General features: G+C 49.1%; 1 protein-coding gene across 5 annotated transcripts in view; it reads left to right on the top strand.

Moving 5' to 3' along the window:
- ASTN2 (astrotactin 2) overlaps positions 1 to 27,145 on the top strand; it is a 1,056,817-nt gene that overhangs the window by 761,042 nt on the left and 268,630 nt on the right. For 4 of the 5 annotated variants that reach the window (XM_061426655.1, XM_061426657.1, XM_061426654.1 and 1 more), the window contains 3 exons: positions 10,812 to 10,936; positions 14,876 to 14,980; positions 17,902 to 18,081. In XM_061426655.1, coding sequence (XP_061282639.1) covers positions 10,812 to 10,936; positions 14,876 to 14,980; positions 17,902 to 18,081 — 410 coding nt within the window. The remainder of the gene's footprint in view (positions 1 to 10,811; positions 10,937 to 14,875; positions 14,981 to 17,901; positions 18,082 to 27,145) is intronic. The other variant, XM_061426656.1, reaches the window with a different exon arrangement.

Raw genomic sequence — 27,145 nt, 5'->3', positions numbered from 1 at the left:
TTTCCTTTAACAGGGGATCTTTCCAACTCAGGGGTCGAACCGGCATCTCCTGCATTGGCAGTGGATTCTTAACTGCTGAGCCTCCAGGGAAGCCCTTGTGTGTGAATGCACACCTGTGTATGACAGAGGGTGGAGCGGGAGTGAGAAAGACAGGTGTGAGCATGGTCAGGGAGGAGGCTGGTGGGGGAGATGAGGTGACGGTCCTGATTTAATTTTGCGTGACCCTAGGAAAATGACCTCACTTCTCTGCACCCCAGCTTCCTCACTTGTATCATTGAGGTAATGATACTTAAGCTGCAAGATTATTGAAAAGTGTTCTAGTTTGTTCAGGCTGTTATAACAAGATACTGTAGGCTGGGTGGCCTAAACAGCAGACATTTACTTCTCACCGTTCTGGACGCTGGGGTGTCCAAGCTCGAGGCACTGGCAGATTCAGTGCCTGGTGAAACCTCACTTTCTGGCTTACAGATGACACTTTCTCCCCATGTCCTCACATGGCAGAAGGGACAAGGAGTTCTCTGAGGCCTCTTTTATAAGGACACACATTCCATTCATCTGGAAGGGCTCCGCCTTCCCAGAGGCCCCACCTTCAAATACCATCACGCTGGGGTTAGGTTTCAGCGTGAATTTGGAAGAGATGGCTGAGAGGATGATCCAGGCCTCACAGGAGGGGGATCGCAGGACTGCAGCTGAAAGCATTCCTCCCCCCCAACCCTACTCCCATTCCATTCAACTAGGAGGCATACATTCGTTCACTGAATACGCGCTTATTAAGCCCCTAATTTGTGCTTCAGCCACTGTGCCAAGGCTGGATACACAGAAGTGAATAAAACAGATGTGGTCCTTGTCCTGCAGTGTTCTTGGGCCAGTGAGAGAGACACCAAGTGACCAGGACCAAAAGTCCAGTGTGAAAATGCTAGGATCGGGGAAGGATGGGAGCTGTGGAAACTCAGGGAAGGGGCATTGATCCCCCAAATGAACAGAGAGACATCAACAAATTCCGGGGTGGGGGGGTGGGGACACAAAACTGGAGTGTGGTAGGCAGAAAAATGGCCCCAGGGCTGTCCATGTTTTAGTCCCTAGAATAAATTATCTTACATGGAACAGGGAGATTAAGGGTGAAAATAGAAATAAGGTTACTAATAGTTGATCTTGAAGTAAAGGGATTATCCCATGCAATCCAGGTGGGCCCAATGTAATCTCACGGGTCCTTAAAGTGGAAGACAGAGGGCAGAGAGGAGCTAAGAGTCTTGTGATGCCAGAAGGACTTGACTTGTCTTGACAAGCTTGAAGATGGAGCCAAGGAATGGGGGTGTTCTCAAAAAGCTGGAAAAGGCAAAGAGATGGATCCTCATCTAGAACCTTCAGAAAGTATGCATGTGACTGGCTGACACCTCGACTTTAGCCTGGAAACCCCCGTCAGACAGCTGACTTACAGAACTCTGAGATAATAAGTTGATGTCGTTGTAAGCCACGAGGATTGCAGTGATTCGTCATGATAGCAACAGAACACCAATACGTGGAGCCAGTGGCATCCTGGAGTTAGGACTGACATTTGAGCCAGTCCTTCTGGCCACGGGATGGGAAACACATTGGAGGGATAAGGCTGGACACTGAGAGCTCAGTTAACAGACTTCAGTGATAGGCCCCGGGAGAGTGGATGGTGTCCGAAACCAGAACAGACAGCTGGTGTATGCTGTGTCTCCTCCAGACTCCTGAATGAGAGGGGGATCTGCCACATAGATCCTGCAGCCAAGACCTACCAGGCTTGGAATGGAGACACGCAGGCAGAGCGCGGCCATCCGTGGCAGCGCTGCCCGGCTCGTCCGTTACTCTTCTTCCAGCCCCCACCACGTGCAGCGGTGATGGCCACCAGCAGGTCCCACCTCCTGAGGCTCCCTCAGACCTGTCCTCTTCCCTGTATTCTGCCATCCAGCTCCTCCATCACATCTTGGCTGGATTGCTGTAAAACTCAAACTCTCTCTCCCTTGCCCCAGCCTTGTTCCTTTCCCAGCCCATCCTCTACCCTGCATCCCGGCAGTCATTCTAAAGATCCAGCTGGATGGCATCACTCTCTTGCTTACGACTGAGCGACTGAATTGAACTGAACTGATCCATATGATAAGATAATGTGTAAATGCCAATGTAAATATTCCATTAAGAATATTCAATAAAATGCTGGCTGAAAGAAGAAAAAAAATAAATAAATAAAACCAGTAATGGGTCTCCTTGCCCTCAGAATAACCACATTCTTTAGCATCACATAATGCATGTACACATACGCACCCACACACCTTTGGGCTTGGCAATGCTATTACTTGTGCCTGGACCCCACGACCACCTCCCTTCCTCACTGTCTCCCTGGATAACCCCTCCCAATCGGTCAAGACTCACCTCTGTCAGGGGGCCTCCCTGGCCTCCCTCTCTGAGTTAAGTGCTCCCTCCCTGGTTTTGTGAACCTCTTCTATGAATCTTAAACTATCACATTTTAACCCATGTCTTTAACCGGAGAAGGCTATGGCACCCCACTCCAGTACTCTTGCCTGGAAAATCCCATGGACAGAGGAGCCTGGTGGGCTGCAGTCCATGGGGTCGCTAAGAGTCGGACATGACTGAGTGACTTCACTTTCGCTTTTCACTTTCATGCATTGAAGAAGGAAATGGCAACCCACTCCAGTGTTCTTGCCTGGAGAATCCCAGGGATGGGGGAGACTGGTGGGCTGCCGTCTCTGGGGTCACACAGAATCAGACACAACTGAAGTGACTTAACAGTAGCAGCATGTCTTTAACTAGTTAAGGGTTCAAACATTTTTTTTTTTTTCACTGCAACTCAGTTATACAGAACACTGTAGTCTTCTTTATATTTTACAGTTGACATAATCTTTCCCTCAAGCTTTGTTTCTACTGATAGCAAAAAAAAATAGTCAACTTGCCAATTAAGAATACAGAACATACTCTTTAAGATAACTGTCTATTCTATTCAGAGTTGAACACCTCACCAGCCAGCCCTGTCTTTCCCTTGCCAGGCAGTCTCCCTGACTTCCACGTGGCCTCAAGGTACAGAGAGGGGTTGGGAGGAGAGTGACTTTGGCACGGGTGTGGTCTGATCCTTGCTGGCATTCACCAAATGATGATTTCCTGTTTGAGCTTGGCTCTCAGCCCTTGCGCTGGCACCCATGGTGATATGTGGATGGTCTTAGGTGTTTCTTTTGAGGGGCTGTGTGTTGGAATCCACTGCCCCGTCCGAGTCATGAAGTCCCCACTCTCCACGGGACCCTTGTTCTAATCTCAGGCCTCCTTCCCCATCTTGCTTCCACTGGAGGAGGGGGGGTTGTACCAGAAAGTGTTGTCTTATTCTCTTACCCTGTGGGTACAAGACTTTGGGGGTGGGGAGCTGACTTCTCCTGGTCTCTTGCCCACCTACTGCTAGCCATGGGACCTCCTGTCGGCTTGTCAGATAAAGGGGCTCACAACCCCCCCCAAGACTATATTCAGATCTGGGGGAGCAAACCCTGTTGCTGCTGTTCACCCCCATCACCATGGGTTTTTCTTATTGGCATTTAAACATTTATTAGAACTGCCGTCGAGGCTGCGGTGAGTAAGGAGAGGTATGGACTCCCAAAAAGCCCAGAAATAGGGTCAGTGACTCTCAAGCCTGAACTCTTGGCCGCTTGGCCTTGGTCTTCTCTCCTAGGCAATTCCTCCCCATGCTAGTGGTAGGAAAAGGGTTTTCACCTTCCTTTCTGTGTCCTCTGGGAACTCCCCTGAGGTCATAGCCTATACCAACTGCATGTTAAAATAAGATATTATGATCTGGGTTGGCCAGGCCTGCCTTTGATATAGAAAGGACCTTCACTCCCAGCACAGGCTGGCTTTCAAAACTGTTGTCTAGCTCAAGACACTACAAAGTCAGCTTTGACGTCTAGCCCAAAGCTGAGGGATGGCTCTCTTTCTTTTCTAGAAGGCATCCGCTCTTCTATCGAAGGAGCAGAAGTCTTTGATTTAGCAGGTGGGCTGCCATAGACCAATGTGGTTTATAGGGAAGGAAAAAGTCTTTAACATTTTCAACACTAGCATTCACCTGGCACACATATACACATGTATGTAGGAAGCATTTGTACACGCGTCTCATACTAGACTGAGAGCACCTTGAGGATGGAGAACGTCTGTTTTTTCTTTGTTTTCCCAATGCCAGGCACATAATAGTGAAAATATGTTGAATGAATGAAAAGTTGAATGAAAGAATGACTCGGTTTGGAACACTGGAACAGAGCACTTGCCTGAAGACTCCTAATTAAGAAGCAAATCACATGAGAACAGTTTCTGTCTCATAAAAGGGCAGAACTTGGTGTGGGTGTGAACAAGTGTGAGCATCAGTTTAATCAACATGAGACCCTATGATTCTGGCACCTACAGGATGGCTACAAAATCTAGTCCAATGTCTCTCAGTCTGAGGTTCAGAGAAACAAATACTTGGCACGGTCTCCCACCCCTCCCAGTTCTAGAGGTAGGGAGGAGCTTCCCCAACCACCCGACCAAGCAGTCATCAAGCCACGAGGAGGACAGGCCCCCCAACTCCTTGATCCCAGAAGAAACCACATCTTAGCCAAAGTCATCTCCCTTGGCAAAAAGACTCAGCTTAGCTGGAGGTAAGTTACAGGTCCTTGTTTAAACCAGGGGAGATGCCCTCGTGAGTGTTGGGAGTTTGAGGGCACCCTTTTGGGGCTGCTGTGGACAGCCTCAGAGTGCCAAGGAGAGTGGCCCCTCCCTGCGAACTCAGCAGCACGCAGGCCAAGATTCCTTGTCTTCTCTCCATAAGAAAAGGTTGCAGACAGTGCTGGCTGGCTCTGGGGTGATTTACTTCCCTGAAATACCTCAATTTAAATGCTAATTTCCCCAGAACTGAGGGGTGATCGGCTCTTGCATGCTGGTCGCTGTGTATTAATATATCCAAAATGCTTATACATATTCTTAGATGGGGACAGGCAAGAAGTGAAACCTTGTGAGGGGTGGGGGAGGGTGGCCGGCTCCCCTTGCTTGGCATTCCTATCAGCATGGGGCAAGGCTGATGACAGGAAAGCTACAGGAGGCGCGGGCTCTGGGGGCATGCTGCCCAGGTTTGTGTGACTCGGAGGTGGTGTGCTGGTGGCATGGGGACTGAAGAGGCCACCTCCCCCTCGGCACACAGTTGAACAGATGCTTGGGGGAGCTTAGGCTGTGAGCAGGCACTGTGCTGGGCTCTCTGAGGCTCTCAAAGAAATCCAGAATCTGGTGTGGGACTCAAGAAGAGGGACTGGCATTAAAGATAATTCAGGGAGAGCTCCCTGGTGGTCCAGTAGTTGGAATTCTGAGCTTTCACTGCCGAGGGCCCGGGTTCAATCCCTGGTCACGGAATTAAGATCCAGCAAGCCAAGTGGAATGGCCAAAAAACAACTCTATGTGAATCCTCCTCCTCACCCCTTGAAGTTGAACTCATCGCTCCTGTTTTGCAGATGAAGTTACCAAAGCTCATCAAATGAAAGTTCGTTCTTCAGGGGATCTTCTGGACCCAGGAATCGAATCCGTGTCTCTTGCTTAGCAGGCAGATTCTTTACTACTGAGTCACTAGGGAAGCCCCCAGTCCTGGAGAGGCAACAGAAAATGGAATGGTCCTCATGGAGCCCACAGTTTAGTGGGAAGAGCAGGTATCCAGCCAGGTCCCCATGCATACCTCTGGGATAGGAACCATCGAACTCTTCATGGAAGAAAAGAGTAAGATTCTTTTTTCTTTTTCCAGGCTTCATAATTAGCTTTATTTATTTATTTTTATAGTCATCAGATTAATTTTTTTAGTTTTTAACATTTTTTTAATGTATTAGCAATGTTGTGATAGTTTCAGATGGATAGCAAAGGGGCTCAGTCATATATATATATGTATATATATGTATATATATGTATATATATGTACATGCATCCATTCTCCCCCAAGCCCCCCTCCCATCCAGGCTGGCACATAACATTGAGCAGAGCTCCAGGTGCCATACAATAGTCTTGTTGGTTATCCACTTTAAATATATCAGTGTATACATGACCTTCCCACAGTCCCTAACTATCCCTTTCCCCCAGCAACCATAAGATCATTTTCTAAGTCTGTGAGTAAAGAGCAATTTTATAAGAGGGTGTAACAGGGGAAGTGACCCAGGGAAGGTTTCTCCAGGGCAGAGGATTAATGTGGGGTCAGAGTGACAAGTAGGAGTTGGCCTGGTTCAGGGGTGGGGGCAGGGCAAGAGCTTTCCCGAGAGAAGGCAAATCCGGAGTGGATCCTTTGCAGGAAGTGAGTATGCCCCACAAGAGGAACATCAGGCCAGCCGGTGCAGCCTGGCGGTAGGCAGACGGCTGTGCTTCATGAAATAAAGCAGAAGGAAGAGGCAGGGGCTAGATGGTGGAGGCCTTTTTACACGGTGCCTGCATTCTGCTGCAGGCAGCCCTGGTAATTCCCCTGCTGATCCCCGAGGGTTCACCACAGTCCGTGTAGCATGGGGGAACCCCAATCAAGTCTGTGGAATCAAAGAGACCTCCCACTCCCAGAGTTCTCCTCAGATCCAGGGGACCAGGATGTGCTGTTTTAAACATCTGATGAGCTGTTTCCATCTAATATCAGTTGAGATGGAACTATTTTCATGGATATTTGGGGGGAGAGGTTTGTACAAAGAAACAGTGCCCCTGTTGCTATTTGAGACACATACATTTATGCACACACACACATGACTGCATCCCTGGGCTCAGAAGCACACCTGTCTCTGCCCTGCTCTCAGGTTACTCTGGATCAAGAGCACGTGGTCTGGACTGATGCCTTGAACGTGTGCTCCCTGAGTACCAGATGCTAAGCTAGGAGCCCCATTGTCACTTCCTGATGGTGGCCCTCAGGTGGACAAGTTCCTAAACCTCTCTGAGTATCCATTTCTTCACGTGTAAACGGGAATAATAATAGTAGTTACAGAATTCTCGTGCAGTTAAAAATGACACACGCACTCACATGTGTCTTGGCACACTACCAAGCACATAGCTGATGATCAACAGATAGGATCAATACACAGACAGTACTTACTCCGCTTCCTATCTTCCTGCTATTAGGATTCGGTAGTTGCCTGGTAGCTTCGACAACACACGCACCCACCCATACCCAAGTCTGAGAATCTGGATTTGTTTTCGAGCCAACTGAGTTTAGGCAAGCACCCTGCTGTCCTCCCCGTCACCTTCCCCAGATGGGTGGATTCTGAGCTGCCCTCTGGGCTGTGTCTGGGGTCCCCAGCCCAGGGGAGCGTCCCCAGCTCCCCCAGCTCCGTTCCTTGCGTGTCCTGTTTTGCCTCCGGGGAGAGCTGATTGATGCGAAGGCCCCGGGCGCCCTCTGCTGGCAGAGGCCATGCAGGACTTGTGGCCATCGCCCAGGCAGACGTGAAGGGGCGCAGTTGGGAACGACCACCCTAGGTCCTTGTTCTTTGCTGTGGCTACCTTTTCACTCCCTGATCCGCCCCCACCCCCTTCTCCCTGCGCTTTGCACTAGCTTGAGAACTCCCATCTTTCCGTAGTCTCCCTCTTTCCCATGCTTTTCCTCTAGAAGCTCAGGGAGACAACTTTCCTCCAAGCAGAAGAGTATGAGCCGGCCCCCTGCCGTCCCGAGTCTGGCCAGTGTGCTGCCACGTACCGAGGTCAGATTAGCCCACAGAGTCAAACCCGGCTTAAAGAGAAGGCAGAAGGCTTAGAGGAGAGGAACGTGGGGCTGGCGAGGGGGTCACTGTCCCCCTCCTCTGCAATTAGAAAATCAAAGCCAGAGAAGCCGTGAAGTGGAGATGCTAGATGGTAAAGTGAAAAGTGATAAGCTTGCCTTCAGATCCCTCTTTCCAAATGTGCTCCACGTGTAAGTCCAGGGAAGTCAGTTCACATCTCAGAGCCTGTATGGGGCCGGGCCAGGGGGGTGCGGGGGATGTGATCATGCCCATCTCATGGTGTTGGATAAGGGTCCTGAGGTCACCTGTGGAGCGGAGCACTGGTGTGTAAGTCGCAATGAGTAACAGAACCCTTCTTTCGGTGTCAGCCTGTCTGGGCTCAGCACACCCCAGGGTGCTTCGGCTCTTCCAGCTTTGAGAGCTTGAGACTGTCATGGACAGCATCTTCAGCGCCCTGCACCTGTACAGTAATGTAGGGTGTGGGTTCTGGGGTCAGACCACCTGAGATCTCCCACTTCCCAGCTATGGTTTTAAGCAGTTACATAACTGCTTTGTGCTTCAGCTTTTCCACCTCTGAACGGGGGGTGGTGGGGGGTCTGGTTTGACGGCACCTAATTCACGTGGTTGGGTTAGAGCTCATGTAAAGTACAAGAAACATTGCCTGGTGCCTAGAAGGTGCTCAGCCAACAGCTATTGCCATCATCCTTATTACTGTGATTTCATTAAGGCAGGATGAAGAGCTCTCAGGGTCCCTAATTTACAGATGAGAAAACCGAGGTTTGAGTGCTTTGCTCCAGATTACCCAGCAAGGATGCAGTGTGGACAGAGCAGGATGCCAGTCTTCAGAAACGTCTCCCTCGTGCCCTCGAGAAACAAGCGTTTGAGTCTTGTGGGGAAGGAGGAGACCTTGGGTCTCGTGCAGAAGCCTCCAGCCCTCCGGAATCCCCAGTAACCAGCCCCACTGCCTGTTCTGCGTGGCTGGTGTATTGTCTCCCCCACACACGGCTGGGAAGATCTCAAGGGCTTGGGGAGAATCCAGTCTGTCTCTGGGTCCTTGAGTGCTTGGCTCAGGGCTCCACTCAGCATGTGTTTGCTGACTGACTAGGGCAAGGGGACACCCTCCACCTCATTATGTCTCTAAGGGAAGCTCTGTAAACCAGAGGCCACCGCATGAGGGGAACATGAGGAAGCTTTGTTCCTTAGACCCTCGTCGGGGTTGCATGCTACTTGGGGGCACTTCCGTGGCCCCTGGCAGGCTCTCTTTTTATATTCACAGGGCTGCTCCACGTACCCAAGTGTGCAGACTAATCAAAGGCCATTCCACCTGGGCAGAATCCATGATCACAGGCACACATGTAGATGAACACAGGCACACACGTGATGCACAGAATAACATGCTTACATGTACAAGTTTGGACCCAGAAACTCGGCATCGTGAACACACAGGCCCAGTCAACAGTCCCAGGCCCAGCCGCTTACCTCCCCAGCTGTGCGGTCAGACAGACCTGGTTCCAACCCCAGCTTCACTACCTCTTAGCTCTGAACCTCATTTTTTTTTTCTTTTGTGTCAAATGAAGATAATGATGACTGCCTTGGGTCGTTGCGAAGATTAAATGATTAAATGGATGTGAAGTGCTTAGCCAGGTCCTAGCAAAGTGTAGAAGCTTAGTCACTAATTGTGAGGGACAACGATGACAAAGACGCTGGTGATGTTGAAGGTGGGGATAATGTGTCCGCCCCTGGAGTGCGGCCTGCTCAGGGATCAGACATGGGGAACGTGTTCTCTAAATGAATGAATAGAAGACACATTTCACGGGTGCCTGGGGGGGAGTGCCTGGGGACGTGGAGCACAGACAGGAGGGTGACCCAAGCCACACAACGCTTGCACGTGTCCTTTTGAACTGCCGAGATCCAGGCTTCAAAGGCGTTGCTTTGGCCTCACGGATTTTTGCTTGCCTGTTTCTGATTTTCATTTCAAGGCTGTGTATTCCAGGTGGCAAAATGAAGCGATAAACATTCCCTCCCTTTGTTCTTCGCCTTCCCCGCTCCTTCTCTCCAGATTGTGGTCAGTGTTTCTAACTGAGGATTTATGAATAAAAAGGGACCTCAGAAGTCAGGTTTGAATACAAAAATGCCCTGGATACTGTCCATGCCAAGTGTCTGTCAAGTTCCCCTTGCATGACCCCAGCTAAGGCAAGCTCACCACCTCTCAGTGACAGGCTGTTCCAACTTCAGGCACATCTATTGTCTAGAAGATTGAAGCATGTCTCCCTGCAATGCACAGTCATCCCGTTCGCCACACCTTAAGGCTACCTTTGCTCAGGGTTCAAGTGCCCTGAGATCACCCTGAGGTCTTTCTTCTGTTCGCTGGGGTGGCCTTGCAGTGAAGGGACAGAGGCATCTGAAGAAGTTGAGACAGAGAGAGCGCTGGCCTAGGAGCGGGGAGAGCTGGTCTTGCGTCTGAGCCATTGGTTGTCCATGACAGTTTCACACCTCTTCTCCAGGTTTCAGTTTGCCCATCTCTGAAAGGAGAAGTCCGATCTGAAAGATATCTTGGGATCCTTTCACTTGAGCACGCAGACAGCCATTCTCTCCAGCTCAGCCTCAAGCACTCCATGCTGTCCTCAGTCCCCTCTCATGCTGGCTCACCGTCATCGCTGCTTATGTAAGGGGACGTTTCACAGCCAAATATACAGTTTATAGAACATCAGACTGTGTCCTGAGCAGCTGGCAGCTTTATCCCATTAAATGTTTCAAACTACCCTGAGATCTCACTTTTATAGACAAGGAGACTGAGGTTCCGAGTGGACCAGCAGCTTGCTCTCAAGATCCTGCAGCTACTCAGTGGTGGGCCGGGACTCAAGCCCTAGCCTGCTGGATTCTAGAAGCTGTCATTAGCACTCTGTTCTCGGAGCTGGGATTCAGGGAGCCAGAGGCCTCCATCCCAGCAAGCCCGCCACCCCCCCAACTCACCAGGCTCTCCTCTGACTCAGAGCTTCCTGCCCTCCTGCCCCACAGCCCCTTCACCCTGCCCGCCCACCCCCACACCCCCATCCCCCAGCCTCTGCTTCCTCGACCTGGCAGTCTCTCTGCTCCTCTCCACAGGGAGAACAACTTCATCAAGGACTTCCCACAGCTGGCCGACGGGCTGCTGGTGATCCCGCTGCCGGTGGAGGAGCAGTGCCGGGGGGTCCTCTCCGAGCCCCTCCCCGACCTCCAGCTGCTCACTGGTAAGACACACAGATACTGGATTCCTGCCCTCTGCCCCTCGGCCTTCCCTCTGACCACACAATGGTCTCAGCCACTCAGCACGTCCAGAATGGGCTTTGCCAAGCCGCTGTGCTAGTGAGGATGTGAAAGGGGCCTGCCGTTTCTAGGGCTCTTAGGGGCAGTGAAGAACTGGGAGCTGCCCTGAGACTCCAGACTCTGAGCCAAGGCTGGATTTACCCTCTCGGCAAACTTCAGTAGGCAGCGCGGTGTTATTAACCACAGTCACCAGGCTGCGTGTGGGATCAGCAAACACATCCACCCCCAGAACTGAACCTCTGGACCCTTTGGCCAGCCTCTGCTCATCACCCCACCCCCACCAACCATCCTACTCTCTGCTTTTATGAGTTCAAAGGTTTTAGATACCACACGGAAGTGAGATCATGCAGTTCATTTTTTAATATTTATTTTTAATGGAAAGATAATTGCTTTACAATATTGCTTTGGTATCAGCCACACATCAGCATGAATTAGCCATAGGTATACATATGTCCCCTCCCTCTTGAACCTCCCTCCTACCGCCCACCCTTTCTCACCTCTCTTAGCCATACCACGGAACACATTGGAGTCGTGTCTAATGAGCTGGATGAACCTAGAGCCTATTATACAGAGCAAAGTATGCCAGAAAGAGAAAAACAAATACTATGTATTAACACGTATGTATGGAATCTAGAAACATGCAGTTCATGTTTAAGTCATTTAAAATAAAATAAGTGGACCTTCCCCACCCCCCACCCCAACCAGGAACCTCTTTCACTTACAGCACATTAAGTCATGCAGCTTGTTTTTGAACGTGGACACTGAGCCATCCTGTAGGGTGGGTATTATTTTTCTCATTTTGTAGATGAGGAATCCAGGCTCAGACAGGTGAAGGGAGCAGCTCACGGTCACACAGCAGACCTGCCAGGACTGGAACCAGGTGCTGTGGCTCCAGGTCTTCTGCCCTTTTTTACTCCCCTCTGCTGTTCGCTACAACCCCCGCCACCCACAACCTCTGTTTCTCCCCTACAGGGAAACACTCTTTGGCAGGCTCTCCTGAAACCTATATTTTCTGCCCCACTGCTGGATGCCCTCTGCTCCTCCTCATCTGCTCCAAGTTCCTCTTTTGCCCTTTTATGGGGGACTTTTCCAAGTTGTAAGGGCCCTGACTCTGCCTCTGTGATACAGAATGCTGTGGTTCTGCATTAGTGGTACAGACTCTTAGGGTTATTTGTTTTGATTTGGGGCTCCTTAATAAAGGAACTGTTACATTTTAAGAGTTAATTTTTTGTTTTTGTTGTTCATCAGAAAAAACACCCCTCCCCATCCCAGGGCTTCATGTGACTCCTAATCCTTGGGTGGGAATCTAGGGCAGGATCAGGTAAGAAGGGGGTCAATAGTCGAGTAAGACCAAGGATGGCTTGTGGTCAGGAATGAGAGGCAAGAGAGTGAGTCAGTAAACAGATATTTATTGAGAGTTTGCTATATATCAGGCTCTGTTTTGGAGTATTGGAGCCTCTATTTACCAGGCTGTGCAGGAGTAGGAATAATATAGACCATGGCCTTGACCTCAAGAAACTGACATTTCACTGAAAGAGCTTGTATTCCAGGTGGAATCCAGTATGGACCAGGAGTGGGGAAGGTATAGGATGGAATGATGATCACTTACAGGGGAGGCTTAGGGAGGGAATGAGGGCAGAGAAGCTGGTCTTGTAAATGTTTTGATAATCAAAAGACGTAGTAGGTTTGGGGACTTTTGTTTTTGTTTATTTGATGTTGTTGTTGTTGCTTTTGTGTTTTGTTTTTTTCTTTTGGACACTATGGTGCTTAGTCGCTCAGTTGTGTCCAACTCTTCACAACCCCATGTACTATAGCCCGCCAGGCTCCTCTGTCCATGGGGGATTCTCCAGGCAAGAATACTGGAGTGGGTTGCCATGCCCTCCTCCAGGGGATTTTCCCAACCCAGGGATTGAACCCAGGTCTCCCACACTGCAGGCATATTCTTTACTGTCTAAACTACCAGGAGGAAAGCCCTTTGGACACTAAAGCACCAAGTAAATAAGCTGCATCAACAACCTGCATTGAAACGTCTGCCTTGTTCTCTTGGGGATGGCCCTGGTTGCCAATACGCCCTCCAAGTCTGCTCGGAATTAGGACGGACAGTCATAGATGGGGCAGGGACTTCCCTGATGGTCCAGCAGTTAGGACTCTGCACTTCCACTGCAAGGGGCAAGGGTTGGGGAACTAAGTTTGGGGAACTAGTTCCCCTGTTGGGGAACTAAGATCCTGTATGCTGAGGCACGGCCAAAAAGATAATAATAATTAGATGAAACAAGATTAAACATTTAGAAAAAAATAATAATAGGTGGGGCAGAGGCTGCCTGGGGCTGCTGTCCAGTCTTCCCATGCAGACTGTTTCCTTCACCCTGACCCGAAACATGGCCCTCTCCTCCTCTCCCACCCTCCCCCCTTCTCTCCCCAGTGTCTGCAAAGGAAGGGCGGGACAGGCAGAGCAGACAAAGAGAGAGCATATATTTCTAACAAAACAACCTCGCTCCAGTGGACTTATCTTTGGGGATCATGAATATTTTACTTTAGAATGAAAGCCTCTAAAAAATTACATTATTTCTGAAAAGGCTAGGGAGGAGAAAAAAAAAGAAGAAGAAGTTGACAGTAATGGAGAACTTTAATACTGCAGTAATGTCCAGGAAGAAATCATTTGTTCCAGTGAGATTCTCATTTTAATCTTGGTATCAAATACCTCTCTAAGTGCCTCCGCACCAGGGGACAAGAGCAAAGGATAGAAAATGTGCCTGCCGTTTGCTGAGGATACATAACAACAAAAATAATAACTGCTGATGTGACTAGCATTTCTTTTTCGTGTCTTTTTTTTTTTTCCCTGATTACAAAAAAGGGAGTCTGCAGTGCTTCGAGTAGAAAATTTAGAAAATGGGGATGAATATAAATCAGAAAACAGGAATCTTTTACGCATCCACTTGCTAAGCAAGTTAACCACTTGCTAACATTTTGTTTTGTTATTTTTTCCTTTGTGTATGTTTTGTCTATATTTGGGTTTCAGAAAACGTCTTCTGTGAAACTTGAGTGTCAGTGGGCCCTGGAAACGGGGCTCCTCGGCCAAAGACATTTGCAAAGTGCTGCACGCCGGCTTCATGTACCTTTAAAATGTATATTAATTTATTCAAGGAGCTGAGAAATTATACAGTCTGTTTTTTTAATCTTGTTTAACTTTGTTTAGCCAGTGTGTCTCAGTCTTATTTAAAATGGGAAGCTTTTGTGTGTGCACACAGGTATTTTATGAGACATCAAAGGACATCTCATGTTTCCATGTTAGGAAATAACAGTCTGTACAGGATGGGCGGACATATAAGGTCAGCAGGTGAATGTGTGAGACTTTGCACAGGCTCTCTGTCACAACTGCTCCGCTCTGCTGTCGTGCAAAAGTAGCCTCAGGAGTAGGTGATGCGTGGGCCCCCAGCGCACGTGTCCGACAGTTCAAGATTACCATAAAGCTTCCACTGCTCTTAGTTCATTTGAGTCTCACGATACGCCTACTAAATAAGGTCAGCCTAGGTAGCCATGGGATCAGAAGGGGAAACTGAGGCACCGCAGTGTCTAGCGCCCCATGGTAAATTACCTCTGGGGTTAAGTGGAACCAGAAACCCACTCTTGCTTGTAGGGTAAAGGGGCCATGTGAGCTCTAGAGCAGAGAGAAAAGGGCGGCTTGAGGCTGAGGTCAAAGGCCAGGAAGGAAGAGGCCTGGAGGCCGGCTGCAGATCCCACTGTCGGCCCCAGAGGGCTGAGCTTAGAAGGGGAGGCCGTTCCCCAGAGCCCAGGGCTGCAGGGCAGGGTTGTGGGGTGAGGCCTGTGAACGCGGGGCTCACGTGACCTTCTTCCCTCCCCAGGAGACATCAGGTACGACGAGGCCATGGGGTACCCCATGGTGCAGCAGTGGCGGGTCCGCAGCAACCTCTACCGCGTGAAGCTCAGCACCATCACCCTCTCGGCAGGTGAGCCCCGCCGTCCGCAGCCAGGGGACTTGGCGTAATTCAGCACAGTCCCAGGGCCTGCCAGGGCCCGTGCTGGCACTGGGGATGGCTGAGGCATGAGGCCTCGCCCCCTGCCATCAAGGAGCTCACGGGGAGGGTGGAAGGACAAGCAGACAGACGGTGACGGCCGCACGTTACAGGAGGTCAGTGCAGTAACGGGGCCGCCGTCCGTTCTGGGAAGTCAGAGGGGCTCCTGGAGGAAGGGGGCTCTGCACAGGGTTTGACAATTTAGCTCACGCTTACATTCTTGAAGTATTTGAGGCATGTGGGTTCTTTCAGGCACTGATTCCTCTAGTCTCTTCTGATTTCCTTTCCTGCCCATCTCCTCCTGCTCAGCAATAAGCATCCCTCGTCCCCCTCCCCTCACCAATACACACACACACACACACACACTGTTCACACTCTGCCCACATGAATCTTTCCCCATGATAGGGATGGCTTATAATTCTCAAATGGGACATTTAGTTTCAGACTTACAAGTCTCAAACGGGGACTTACGGTTCTGAAAATGGGACATTTTCTCTCTTGGCTTTGTGACTCCGCATATGCCGTTCCCTCTGCCTGGATCTCCTTCCATATCCTGCGTTACTCAGAGATGCCGCCCCCATTATCTGTCCCCCTGGGAATAATGCAAGGCATTCCCTGTGCTCAACTGCTGATGTTAAAGCACTAACAGGTACTTGATTGGTATCAGAATCCTGTCTCCTGCACCTCAACTCTGACCTGCGAACTGTGGGTAGGGCTTGGATCCTATTTATTCCTGTGCCTTATATTCCTTTTGGTTCTCCTTTTTGATGAAGGAATAAAAATTAAACAAAACTGGGAAAAGGAATAGGTAATGGACTTTGGAAAGATGAGGCCCAGACTTGGAATTTTCTACCCTGACTTATTCCTAGCACTGCCACTGCGTTATTGTCTGAGTGTCTCGTGATTATGCCAGCTGCTTTCTTATCTTTTTTTCTTTTCCAGTATCAGTTTGCTCATGAGCACCATGGAACTCTTTAGCCTGGATATTGGGGAAGTGTAAATAGTTATTATGGCTGACACCAGCCAAGCACTTTATAATGTTTTGTATCTTGGGACTTACATCAGTCTCAAGAGGAAGGCATTCTTTATCCTTTATTTTTCAGATAAGGAAATCAAGGGTCAGAGGGGTTAAGTTGCCCAAGGTCACACAGCTAGTAGGTGGCAGAACAGGAGTGTGTCAAGGATTTGATGGCAGTGTTGTCTGCCTAGATAAAGAGCCACAGGGCCTCTCCGTGGTGTTATTTATTACTGAGCAGAAACCATCTCATTATTAACTCTGTTGCATTAATTACCCAGTTGCATGAGTTAACAGGTTGATGGAGAGGGGTTGTTCCAATCAAGCACCCATTCTTTGAGTCCTGTTTCACGTTCACCACCACCTACAGCTTTCCACAGCACTTGTGAGTGACTGCCATGTTCCTATCAGAACTACAAAGGGGCATCTGCTTTAATTAATCAGTAATGACGCTCCCGAGAACCCCCTTGTAAATCAAATGTTTGCAAATCGGAGCTCATTTTCAATGTTGAAGAAGCGCTTGCTCTTTTATGTTTTACTTTGATGTGGTGCAGAATCAGTTGTTCTTATTCTCATAATGGAGTCAGTGCACCTGCCGTGTCTGGAAATGGGGGTGGGAAAGGACACATGTGCAGATTTAGAGACAAATGGGACAGCGCTTCTGCTTTCAAGGTGATGCCTGTTGAAGGTATAGGCAGTAGGTGCCTTAGGCCGGGATGGTGTGAAAAGCTTCTTGGGGGAGGGATGACTTCCTGGGGTCTGGAAACATGGATGTGACTCAGAGAGGAAGTGGAAGACCATTCCAGGTAAATGGTGGGTGGATGGGTGGGTGTGTGTGTGTGTTCGGAGTGGGGGAGGGATATAAATAAGAAAGTGTGATGAAAATGCCAAATCACATTCAGGAGAAATAGGAAAACAGATTTGGCCAGAGGTGAAGCCTAATGTATGTGCTCATGGGAGACGAGCTTGGAGCCCTGGGATACCCAGATAAGGTCATTGGGCTTTATCCAGAGCACAGAAGAGCCCGAAAGGTGTTAAGGCTCCTGAAAGCGTCGCTTGGTGCCCTGCCTGCAGGAGGAAGAAGGCAGGGGGTCCGTGGGCGCTGAGTGATGGCCATGCAGACCCTGTGCCAGGCACTGAGGACTCAGGACCCTTGGCATAGGACTAAGGATAATGGAGCAGCAAGGAGGCCCTTGACAATGGCAGGAGAAAGAGCATACCGTTGTTTTGGAGACAGAAAGGGAAGTCACGTTCTAGGAAGCTAAGCCAGGGATTACATCTGAGGAAACAGAATGTCTGCTGAGCCTGGGCTAGTGCAGTGCCTCCGGCTCCAGCCATGGACAGTTCAGGCCCAGGGTAATTGGGTATGTGAGCAGTGTGTGCACTTCGGGGTGAGAACAGAAGTCGGTCGGAATCCTAGCTCCTCTGGCTGGAGGACCAAGGCAAATCACTTCCAATCTCTGACCTTTGACTTGCTTATCTACTGGAAGGGCTCATTATGGTTGGGACTGCAGTGCCGGACTGAGGTTAAACTAGACAAGTGGCTGGAGCACCTGGCAGCGTGCCCGCCACACGTCAGCTGCTCAGGAGACCTCAGCTTTGATTTTTCCTGATTGTAGCTTTTGGGTCGCCAGCGTTTGTCCTTCCTCTGCTGTTGACGCCCTCTGGGTGGTGTCTCATGTGTCCACCAAAGAGAGCAGTCTTTGCCAAGTAAGGGAGGGATACTATGCACATTTGGCCGATGCTATGGTGAAGGACAAGGTACCAAATCCGGGCTTGCCATTTGCTGGGCGCCAGCCTCCCAACTCTGACCACCTCCACATGCTCCTCCTCTGTCTAGGCTTCACCAACGTCCTCAAGATCCTGACCAAAGAGAGCAGCCGGGAGGAGCTGCTGTCCTTCATCCAGCACTACGGCTCACACTACATCGCAGAGGCCCTCTATGGCTCCGAGCTCACCTGCATCATTCACTTCCCCAGCAAGAAGGTCCAGCAGCAGCTGTGGCTCCAGTACCAGAAAGGTAAGCCTGGAGGGCTTGCTGGAGGTGGTGGCCAGCTGAGACATGGAGGTCAGGCTGCTGGGGAGATAACTGAGCTCCCTGGGAACCAAATCCTGGCTCTGCCACGTAGGAACTGGGCGGCCGTAAACAAGTCCCTGCGCCTCTCAGGGCTTCATGTTCACCGGGGATGGAATGAGGGACCGTGTGATGATTCCTCAGGATTCTTAAAGTTCAGGCGTTTTCTGAGACCCCAGGGTGGACTCCAGAACTCTGGCCTTCTACTGCGAGTTCCTTGTTTCCCACTCTGTCCTCTCAAAACAACTGCCAAGGTCAGGAGGCTGGGGAAACTGTAGGGGAGGTGAGAGCTATCTCGTTGACACCTTCTCTCTGGGCTTCTTGGAAGAACCTAAGGGGAGCGCCGGCTCCTTTGGGAGTGACCAACTCATGTCTGAGGGGACAGTTTCAAGTCTCACCATGGAGACGCCTTTGCCCTCAGGCAGGGTCACCAGGTCTTATTTCCCTCCATTTCTCAGCTATTTATCAGAATTGGAATTTCCCTGAAGCAGAAGACCAGTCTCTGTCACTCCCCTTGGGAAATCTGTCCCCTTCTCACCTCAGTTTTCCCTTCCTGTGAAATAGGTACTTTAGTGATTCCTGTCTACTTCCTACATTAAAGGGAAGTAGTTTATGCAATAACATTTTGAGAAAGATGGAAATAAGGCATACATGCATTGTGTATTATTATAGCAGTTCCACGTAGTCACAGGCTCATTTCACTGATGAAAAAATGAGTGTCGGATAGGCTAACAAGTCAAGTGCTCTGTGGACACATAGCTAATACGCAGCAGGGTGAAGATCACTTCCTGTTATCATTGTTACTATTCTTATCAATTAATTTAAAAAGAGAGGCTCTCGATGGATGGGAAGGGTGAGGAGTGATGTTAAAAATGTGCTTGTACCTTCTCCATGTGGTCCAGCTACATGGCCTCCAAGAACCAAACCAAGAGTAACTCAAAACCACAGAATGCAGGTGCTGGAAGGGATCTGACAGCTCTCACTGGGCTCAGCACCCTCGTTTTACAGCTGGGAAAACTAAGGCTTAAAGGAAAGAAGAGTCTTGCTCAGAGTCCCTCAGCTCCCCTGGATAGGGCTCTCCATTCCCCATCTAGGTCTTCTCCTGCTGCCCCTCATCCCCAGCCGGATGGAGCTCCTGCCTTTGTCCTTTCCAGAACCCTTCCCTTGGCACTCTCCACCCCGTCACGGTCTCACCCCGCCTTCCCTCCTGTGTGCAGCTGTGTGGGGCATGGGGTGGTTTATAGGCGCAGGGGAATAATTGAGTTGTCTGGGAATAGCTTCGTTTTATGGCTGTGACAATGACAGTCTTTAAGGAAGTGCATTAAATCAATAGAAGTCTCATTGTGCTACCCTATAAATAACGTGACACATCATTAAGCAGAGCAATAAGCTTCTGGACTTCGAAGTAATACAATTAGGTTATGTTTATAAAAGCCTTCCTCACTGTGGCCACTGAACTAATTTGCTTCGTCCTGCGTTCGGGGCCTGGGACATGACTCTCAGGCTGCACCCCACCCATAGCCTTCCTTGGCTACTTCCAGGACCTGGACTTTTTCACTCCAGAAAATGCCATTTCTTGTCCACTGGTTTATGGCCAAGTAGGATGGGGAGAGGGGCAGATGGAAGCTGGCACAGCCACCAGGGGTCCCTTCAAGACTCAAAGAGGTTTCAAGTTTGCCACAAACTTGCTGGCTGAACTTGGCCCAGTAGCTTGGCTTCTGGGCTTACAAGGCAAAGGTACTGTTCTCTCCTCTCTCCCATATTGGCTCCCAGAACAGGATGATAGTGAAAAGTGAAAATGTTAGTCGCTCAGTTGTGTCTGACTTTTGCGACCCCATGGACTATAGCCCACCAGCCTCCTCTGTCCATGGAATTCTCCAGGCAAGAATGCTGGAGTGGGTAGCCATTCCCTTCTCCAGGGGATCTTCCTGACCCAGGGACTGAACCCGTGTCTTCCGCATTGCAGGCAGATTCTTTACCGTCTGAGCCACCAGGGAAGCCCCAGAACAGCGCAGCAACGCACTGTGTTAAGATGGCTTAACTGACCTGCGTGTTTCCTCTCTCTGTCTTTACCTGAGGTGACATCAAGCACTGTAGTTTCACTTTTTAAATTTGGAAGTGATGCTGGAGAGGAAGTGGTAGAGAAGCTGGAAATTTCCCCTGAGCGATGGAAAAGCTTCTAGACTTACGGCTAGCTGAGGTGTGTCTCCTCTCCCCCCAGCCACCTTTGTGTCACCAGCATCTGTGTGTCAGCTGTGTCACTGACATCTGTGAAACCAGGGTTCACTGGGGACCAGGTCAGGATGAATGTGGGGTTGGAAGCTGATCACTCTGGGGCCAGAGCTCGTGGGGAAGAGGACAAATCAGAACAATGTCAAGTGGGACAGTTGTTGTTTAGCTGCTAAATTGTGTCCAACTCTTTGCGACCCTATGGACTTAAGCATGCCAGGCTTCCCTGTCCTTCACCATCTCCTGGAGTTTGTTCAAACTCATGTTCATTGAGTTGGAAATGCCATCTCATCCTCTGTCACCCCCTTCTCCTCCTGCCTTCGATCTTACCCACCATCAGGGTCTTTTCCAATGAGTCAGCTCTGGAATTTCAATCCCATGGCCTCCAGAATGAAAACCACAATCACAGAAAACTAACCAAACTGATCACATGGACCACAGCCTTGTCTAACTCACTGAGACTCTGAGCCATGCCAGGCAGGGCCACCCAAGGTGGATGGGTTATGGTGGAGACTTCTGACAACGCGCAGTCCATGGGAGAAGGGAATGGCAAGCTACTTCAGAAGTAGTGCCTTGAGAACCCCACGAACAGTATGAAAGCCTTTTTCAAGTGGGACAGAAAAGATTTCAAGCCCTGGTACCTCTTCTTACATCCCTGTCAGGAAACCTCAGGCAAAGTAATTTCTAAGTTTCAGAGAGAAGAGACCAAATGGGGCATGTATAACAACCACGGACGTTGTAGAGCCCTTCGCGGTATACAGGCCTGCCTTTGGTCTTTCCATCTACCCCTTGAGGCAAAAAAGGCAAGAGGACCCACCTCTGATCACTGCAAAAGGGGGACCTGAACTCAGAAGTGATCGGGGGCTTGCCTGGACCGCACAGTGTGTTCCTGAGTGAATTAGTGTTTAAATTCCAACCTGAGTCCAAGATCCTGGTCTTTCCAAGTTTACTAATTAATGGTGGGGCTCTGGTCACTGTTGTGATCCAGCCACTAGAGATCATGGAAGGTCAAGGGGGTTGGGTGAATGTGCCTGATTAAAATATCTCCCATGAGAGTTTCACTCTTATTCCCATAAGTGCTTAGAAGTGTGCATTCCACAGGAAAAAGAAAGTCACATTGATCATTCATTACCCTCTGGTTCACTGGTATTTCCTAAGTGCTTCTTCACTGCAGACCTCGTGCCATGTGCTGGGGCGTTAAAGTAGGCAAGACGTGGGTGCTGTCCATGAAGGGGTTCAGCCTGGATGAGCCTTCCAATACCTTGTCGTTTTCGTGATAGACTTTTTTTTTTTCCTTTGATCTACCAATAGGCCGCTGGAGAAAGGCAGGTGGCTGGTGTGCGGTCGGGAACTCAGTCACTGTCACCCGGTGGCCCGTGTCTTTTGTTTCGTATGCCAGTTCTGATCAGTTGAGGAGTGGCTTGTCTAGACACTGTGTGGAGGTCACCGGGTCATTAGAAAAGAACGCTGCGATCAGTTAGCAGGAACTGCTCCAGATGCAGAAAGGGGAAGTGGTGGTTAACACTTACATATTGCTTCCAAGTAATAGGGCGAACTGAAAGCTAGAATAACAGACCCAGCTTCTGACGCAGATTCCAGAGAGACACTGGGAATGCCAAGGAGGACGGGAAGGATCCAGGCAGGGAGGAGAGGATATTCCGGGCATTCCACCAGTCCGAAGGGGACTGGAGCACTGGACAGGTCAGCTGGATGGTGCTGGCGGAAGCCAGGGACAGCTGGACCTCAGGAGCAGCTACAGTAGCTGAAGTCATCCCAGGAAACTCCAGCCCAGGTGCGATTCCCTTGGAAGCTCTTCAGTCTGCTGCTGTGTCCCTCAGCCATCACCTGTGCTCCCAGGCCAGGCTCCAAGTGCCTTGTGAAGTTTCTAGTTTCTGTCCCAGCTTAATATTTTCACTCTATGCTGCTGTGTTCCCGATACACCTGTATTTGAAAAGCTACCTTTCTCTTAATCAGGGCTTCATTTCCTTCTTTGACTTGACATTCATACACTTCCTTGCTGTGACTTTGACACATGAGTCATAGTTATGGTTCTTCTGGCTATCTTGGATAAAGACTTCCTCATTTGGAGATAAATGACAAGTTTTGCAGTCAGATGGACCTTGGTTCCAGTCCCAGTTTCCCTCTAACAAGTTGTGTGATCTTGGACAAATTGATTCACACTCTAAGATCAATTTTTCCATTTTTAAGATATGGGATCCAGTGAAAGCGTAGACCCATCAATGATGACTCATCTAGCAATGAGCTGGGCACTTAATTGTTACCTTGATACAGTCCACTCCCTGCACCGGTGGCTGCCGCATCCACCTGATAACAGTGATCTCAGATGTGTGTGTATGTGTGTGTGTGTTTGTAGTGCACATGTGTGTCTACGGGGGCAGGGGGAGATGCGGCTACCAATTTACTCCCCTCTTTTGTCAGCTGACTTAGGACCAAGGACAGGGGAGATTGAGAGGGGCTCCTGGGGTAGAGCTGGTGAGGGAGGGAGCCTTAAAGCTCTACTAGGAAGACATCAAAAGACTCCGTAACCCTGCCCTTTTGTTATGCCCTGTTATTCCCTGTTCTGAAGGGATGGCAATGCATGCAGAAATAACCAATCTGGTAGGTTTCCTGAATTCACAGTTGCTTCTTTTGCATGGAGAAAGTAACTATGGAAGGTAAAGGATGTATGCATGTAAAGGAATTGTCCATTCTGTGTGTGAGAGAGAGTGACAAAGACTGAGGGAGATAGGAGGAGACAGAAAAATGAAGAGGGACAGACACGGGGAAACCAAAATCCACAAAGACAAATGGAGGGACAAAGTGGAGAAGCGAAAATGGATGCAATTAATGTCTTTCCCAAATTTAGAGACTCAGTGACCCTGCCGAAAGGACATACTCCGTGTGAAGGTTGGACCGCTCTTGAGTTTGCATCAGGAGAGTCTATCGCATAGAGATGTCCCCACAGATAAATGCCTGTCGCCACCTTTAAAAGATGTTTTATCTCTATTATAATTTCCCAAGACTGTCCAAGGGAATGAATTTCTGCATTTCCATTTGAATTACAATGCACTTTTGAATGTCAGCTGAAGCATACCTAGATTACTCTTTAAAGGAATTCTGGCTGTTTGAAAGGCAACCTAAGGGCTTGGGGTGGGGGAGGAGAAGGGAAAGATGTAGTCAAGTGTCACCTCCTTTTGTCAGGACAGGGGTGGCCAAGGGGCTGATGGGAGCTGGAGAGCTCTCCCGGGCCTTCAGTTTCCTGAAGAAACTTCCCGAGAACTTGCTTCAGAGATGCCAGCTAGACATGCAGAGAGTTGATCTCAGAGCTGAGACCTGCACGGGTTTCACTTCCCTGGTGATTTAATCTTCAGGGCAGGTTTCAGTTCCCGCTTGTGTGCCCTTTCGTTATCATTTGATGGAGCTGGCCACTTCCTGCTCGAGGCGCCATCTGATGCTTGCTTCCTTGGCACCAGGGGACTCTTCCTGGTGGTTGCCCACCTTCCTTCCGGCCTGTTCCTTCTCTGTCTCCTTCACAGGCTCATCCTTCTCTGCCAAACGGGTCAGTGTGGTTTTGCAGGACTGCCATTGTGTCCGTGGGGACTCACAGCCATGCTGTCTGTTACCATCCCTACACGGATGACTCCGGCTTTGTGGCCTGCCTCCAAGCTTTCCTCTAATAATGTGCTCTCATGCTAGCTCCCTGCCTGCCCAGACTCGGCCCCACACAGCCTAGAATGTTTCCAGTGTTCTCATGCAGAGCACCTGTATCTGTTTAGAAGCAGAGCCACAAACCTAGAAATCCTTCTCAGCATCTCCCTCTCCCTTGCTCCCACCCATTTCCAAACCGTAGCAAGCCTTATCAATTTCAATTTCCAAATAGTTCTTAGAATTGCCCACTTCTCTCCATCTCCCTGCTGCCACTATCATGGCTGGGCTGGACTCTAGCACTGCCCCCTGCCTGGCCTCCCTGCATCCACCTGAACCCCATCAGTCGAGCTGCACAGCCCTGAGGACATGGATCTGCCTGGGTTCGCCAAAGAGACAGAACCATCAGGATAGATGGGTCGGTAGACATGTAGATAAAAATATATTATATATAATATTCACATATACATGATATAGATTCATATGATATTTATAATGCATATAATATATATGAAAGCTATATTTAACTGATTCTGTATCTCTAGATATATATACACGGGGCTTCCCCAGTGGCTCAGTGGTAAAGAATCTGCTTCCAATACAGGAGACGCGGGTTCAATCTCTGGGTTGGGAAGATGCCCTGGCAAACAACAATAGTACACACACATATATATCCAGATATATATATTGCTTCCCAGGTGGCACTAGTGGTAAAGAATCCCAGCTGCCAGTGCAGGAGAGGCAAGAGATGTGGATTTGATTCATGGGTCGGGAAGATCTCCTGGAGTAGGAAATGGCAACCTGCTCCAGTATTCTTGCCTGGGAAATCCCATGGACAGAAAAGCCTAGTGGGCTACAATCCACGGGGCTGCAAAGAATTGGACACAACTGAAGCAGCAGAGCGTGTGCACACACACACATACACATGCACACACACACATACACACAATGTTTATCACATAAGTCAAATTCTAACAACAAACCTCTTTATATAGATATGTTTATATTTTATTATAATATAAATAGTATATATAATACAACCCTTAAGAGATGAGGGTTTTGATCCCTGTGTTGGGAAGATCCCCTGGAGAAGGAAATGGCAAACCACTCCAGTATTTTTGCCTGAAAAATCCTAATGAAAGAGGAGCCTGGTGGTCCACTGGGTCACAAAAGAATTGGATAGTTATTTGCACACCTCATGGCCCAATTAAGTCCACATAATAAAATGAAGCATCACGGGATGTTTCTAAAATGGAGATTCCCATCATGCCCTTCCTCGGATGCAAACTCCTGGGTGCTTTGTCATTGCCCTGAGGCTCATTTCCAAACTCCTCCCCATGGCCTCAGGACCTTCTCAGACCTGTTGTGTCCCCATAGGCCGCCTTAGCCCCATCTGTCCCCATGCTCTGCCTTTGATTCACACTGAGCCTCCTACTCCTTAACCATCACACAGGTTGAAGTCTCAGCCTGGCCCTGCTCACCTGTGCCAAGGTCTGTGTGCTGGTAGGAGGTGGCTGAGTGTCCCTTGCCCCTCCCCTGGCCCCTCGGGCCACGGAGCTGTGTGTGGGATGGGCCTAGCTCCAGGCTGGTGTTTTTCTTGGAGGCGGCAGGAGGAGGTTCAATACGAGCTGGACACTCCAGGGCCTGCAGTACGCCAGAGGAGATGGCCAACTTAGTTCTCAGAATCATGCAACAAGATGATACAGGATGTGGTTCATTAAATACAACTAGGCCCAGGAGACTGCTGTTTCCATCAGATGAAATTACCAAAAAAAGGGCATTTGTATCCCAGTTTAGATTGAGTCTGTCTGGAATGGAACATTCTTATCTCTTTTCCTAATGGTGTGTCCTTATACCCCTCTGCCTGTGCTCAGTGCGGTGCATCTCACAAAGCACTTCCACGTACTTTATTCATCCAGTTTACTCCTCCCAAGCAGCCTGAGAGGTCAGGTCACTATCTGCATTTCACGCTTGAGGAAACTGTGGCTGAGATGGGGAAGATGATTTGTGGACATTCTAGTGGAGGTGATGGAATTCCAGTTGAGCTATTTCAAATCCTGAAAGATGACACTGTGAAAGTGCTGGACTCAATATGCCAGCAAATATGGAAAACTCAGTGGTGGCCACAGGACTGGAAAAGGTCAGTTTTCATTTCAATCTCAAAGAAAGGCAATGCCAAAGAATGCTCAAACTACCGCACAATTGCACTCATCTCACACGCTAGTAAAGTAATGCTCAAAATTCTCCAAGCCAGGCTTCAGTAATACATGAACCGTGAACTTCCAGATGTTCAAGCTGGTTTTAGAAAAGACAGAGGAACCAGAGATCAAATTGCCAACATCCGCTGGATCATGGAAAAAGCAAGAGAGTTCCAGAAAAACATCTATTTCTGCTTTATTGACTATGCCAAAGCCTTTGACTGTGTGGATCACAATAAACTGTGGACAATTCTGAAAGAGATGGGCATGCCAGACCACCTGACCTGCCTCTTGAGAAACCTGTATGCAGGTCAGGAAGCAACAGTTAGAACTGGACATGGAACAACAGACTCGTTCCAAATAGGAAAAGGAGTATGTCAAGGCTTTATATTGTCACCCTGTTTATTTAACTTATATGCAGAATATGTCATGAGAAATGCTGGGCTGGAGGAAGCACAAGCTGGAATCAAGATTGCTGGGAGAAATATCAATAACCTCAGATATGCAGATGACACCACCCTTATGGCAGAAAATGAAGAAGAACTAAAGAGCCTCTTGATGAAAGTGAAAGAGGAGAGTGAAAAAGTTGGTTTAAAGCTCAACATTCAGAAAACGAAGATCATGGCATCCGGTCCCATCACTTCATGGGAAATAGATGGGGAAACAGTGGAAACAGTGGCTGACTTTATTTTTCTGGGCTCCAAAATCACTGCAGATGATGATTGCAGCAATGAAATTAAAAGACACTTACTCCTTGGAAGGAAAGTTATGACCAACCTAGACAGCATATTAAAACGCAGAGATATTACTTTGCCAACAAAGGTCCATCTAGTCAAGGCTATGGTTTTTCCAGTGGTCATGTATGGATGTGAGAGTTGGACTATAAAGAAACCTGAGCGCCCAATAATTGATGCTTTTGACAAGTGGTGTTGGAGAAG

The sequence above is a fragment of the Bos javanicus genome, chromosome 8, assembly GCF_032452875.1.
Source record: "Bos javanicus breed banteng chromosome 8, ARS-OSU_banteng_1.0, whole genome shotgun sequence".
Lineage (NCBI taxonomy): Eukaryota > Metazoa > Chordata > Mammalia > Artiodactyla > Bovidae > Bos > Bos javanicus.
Note: the sequence above shows the minus strand (reverse complement) of the source record. Positions and strands in the feature narration are given on the sequence as shown.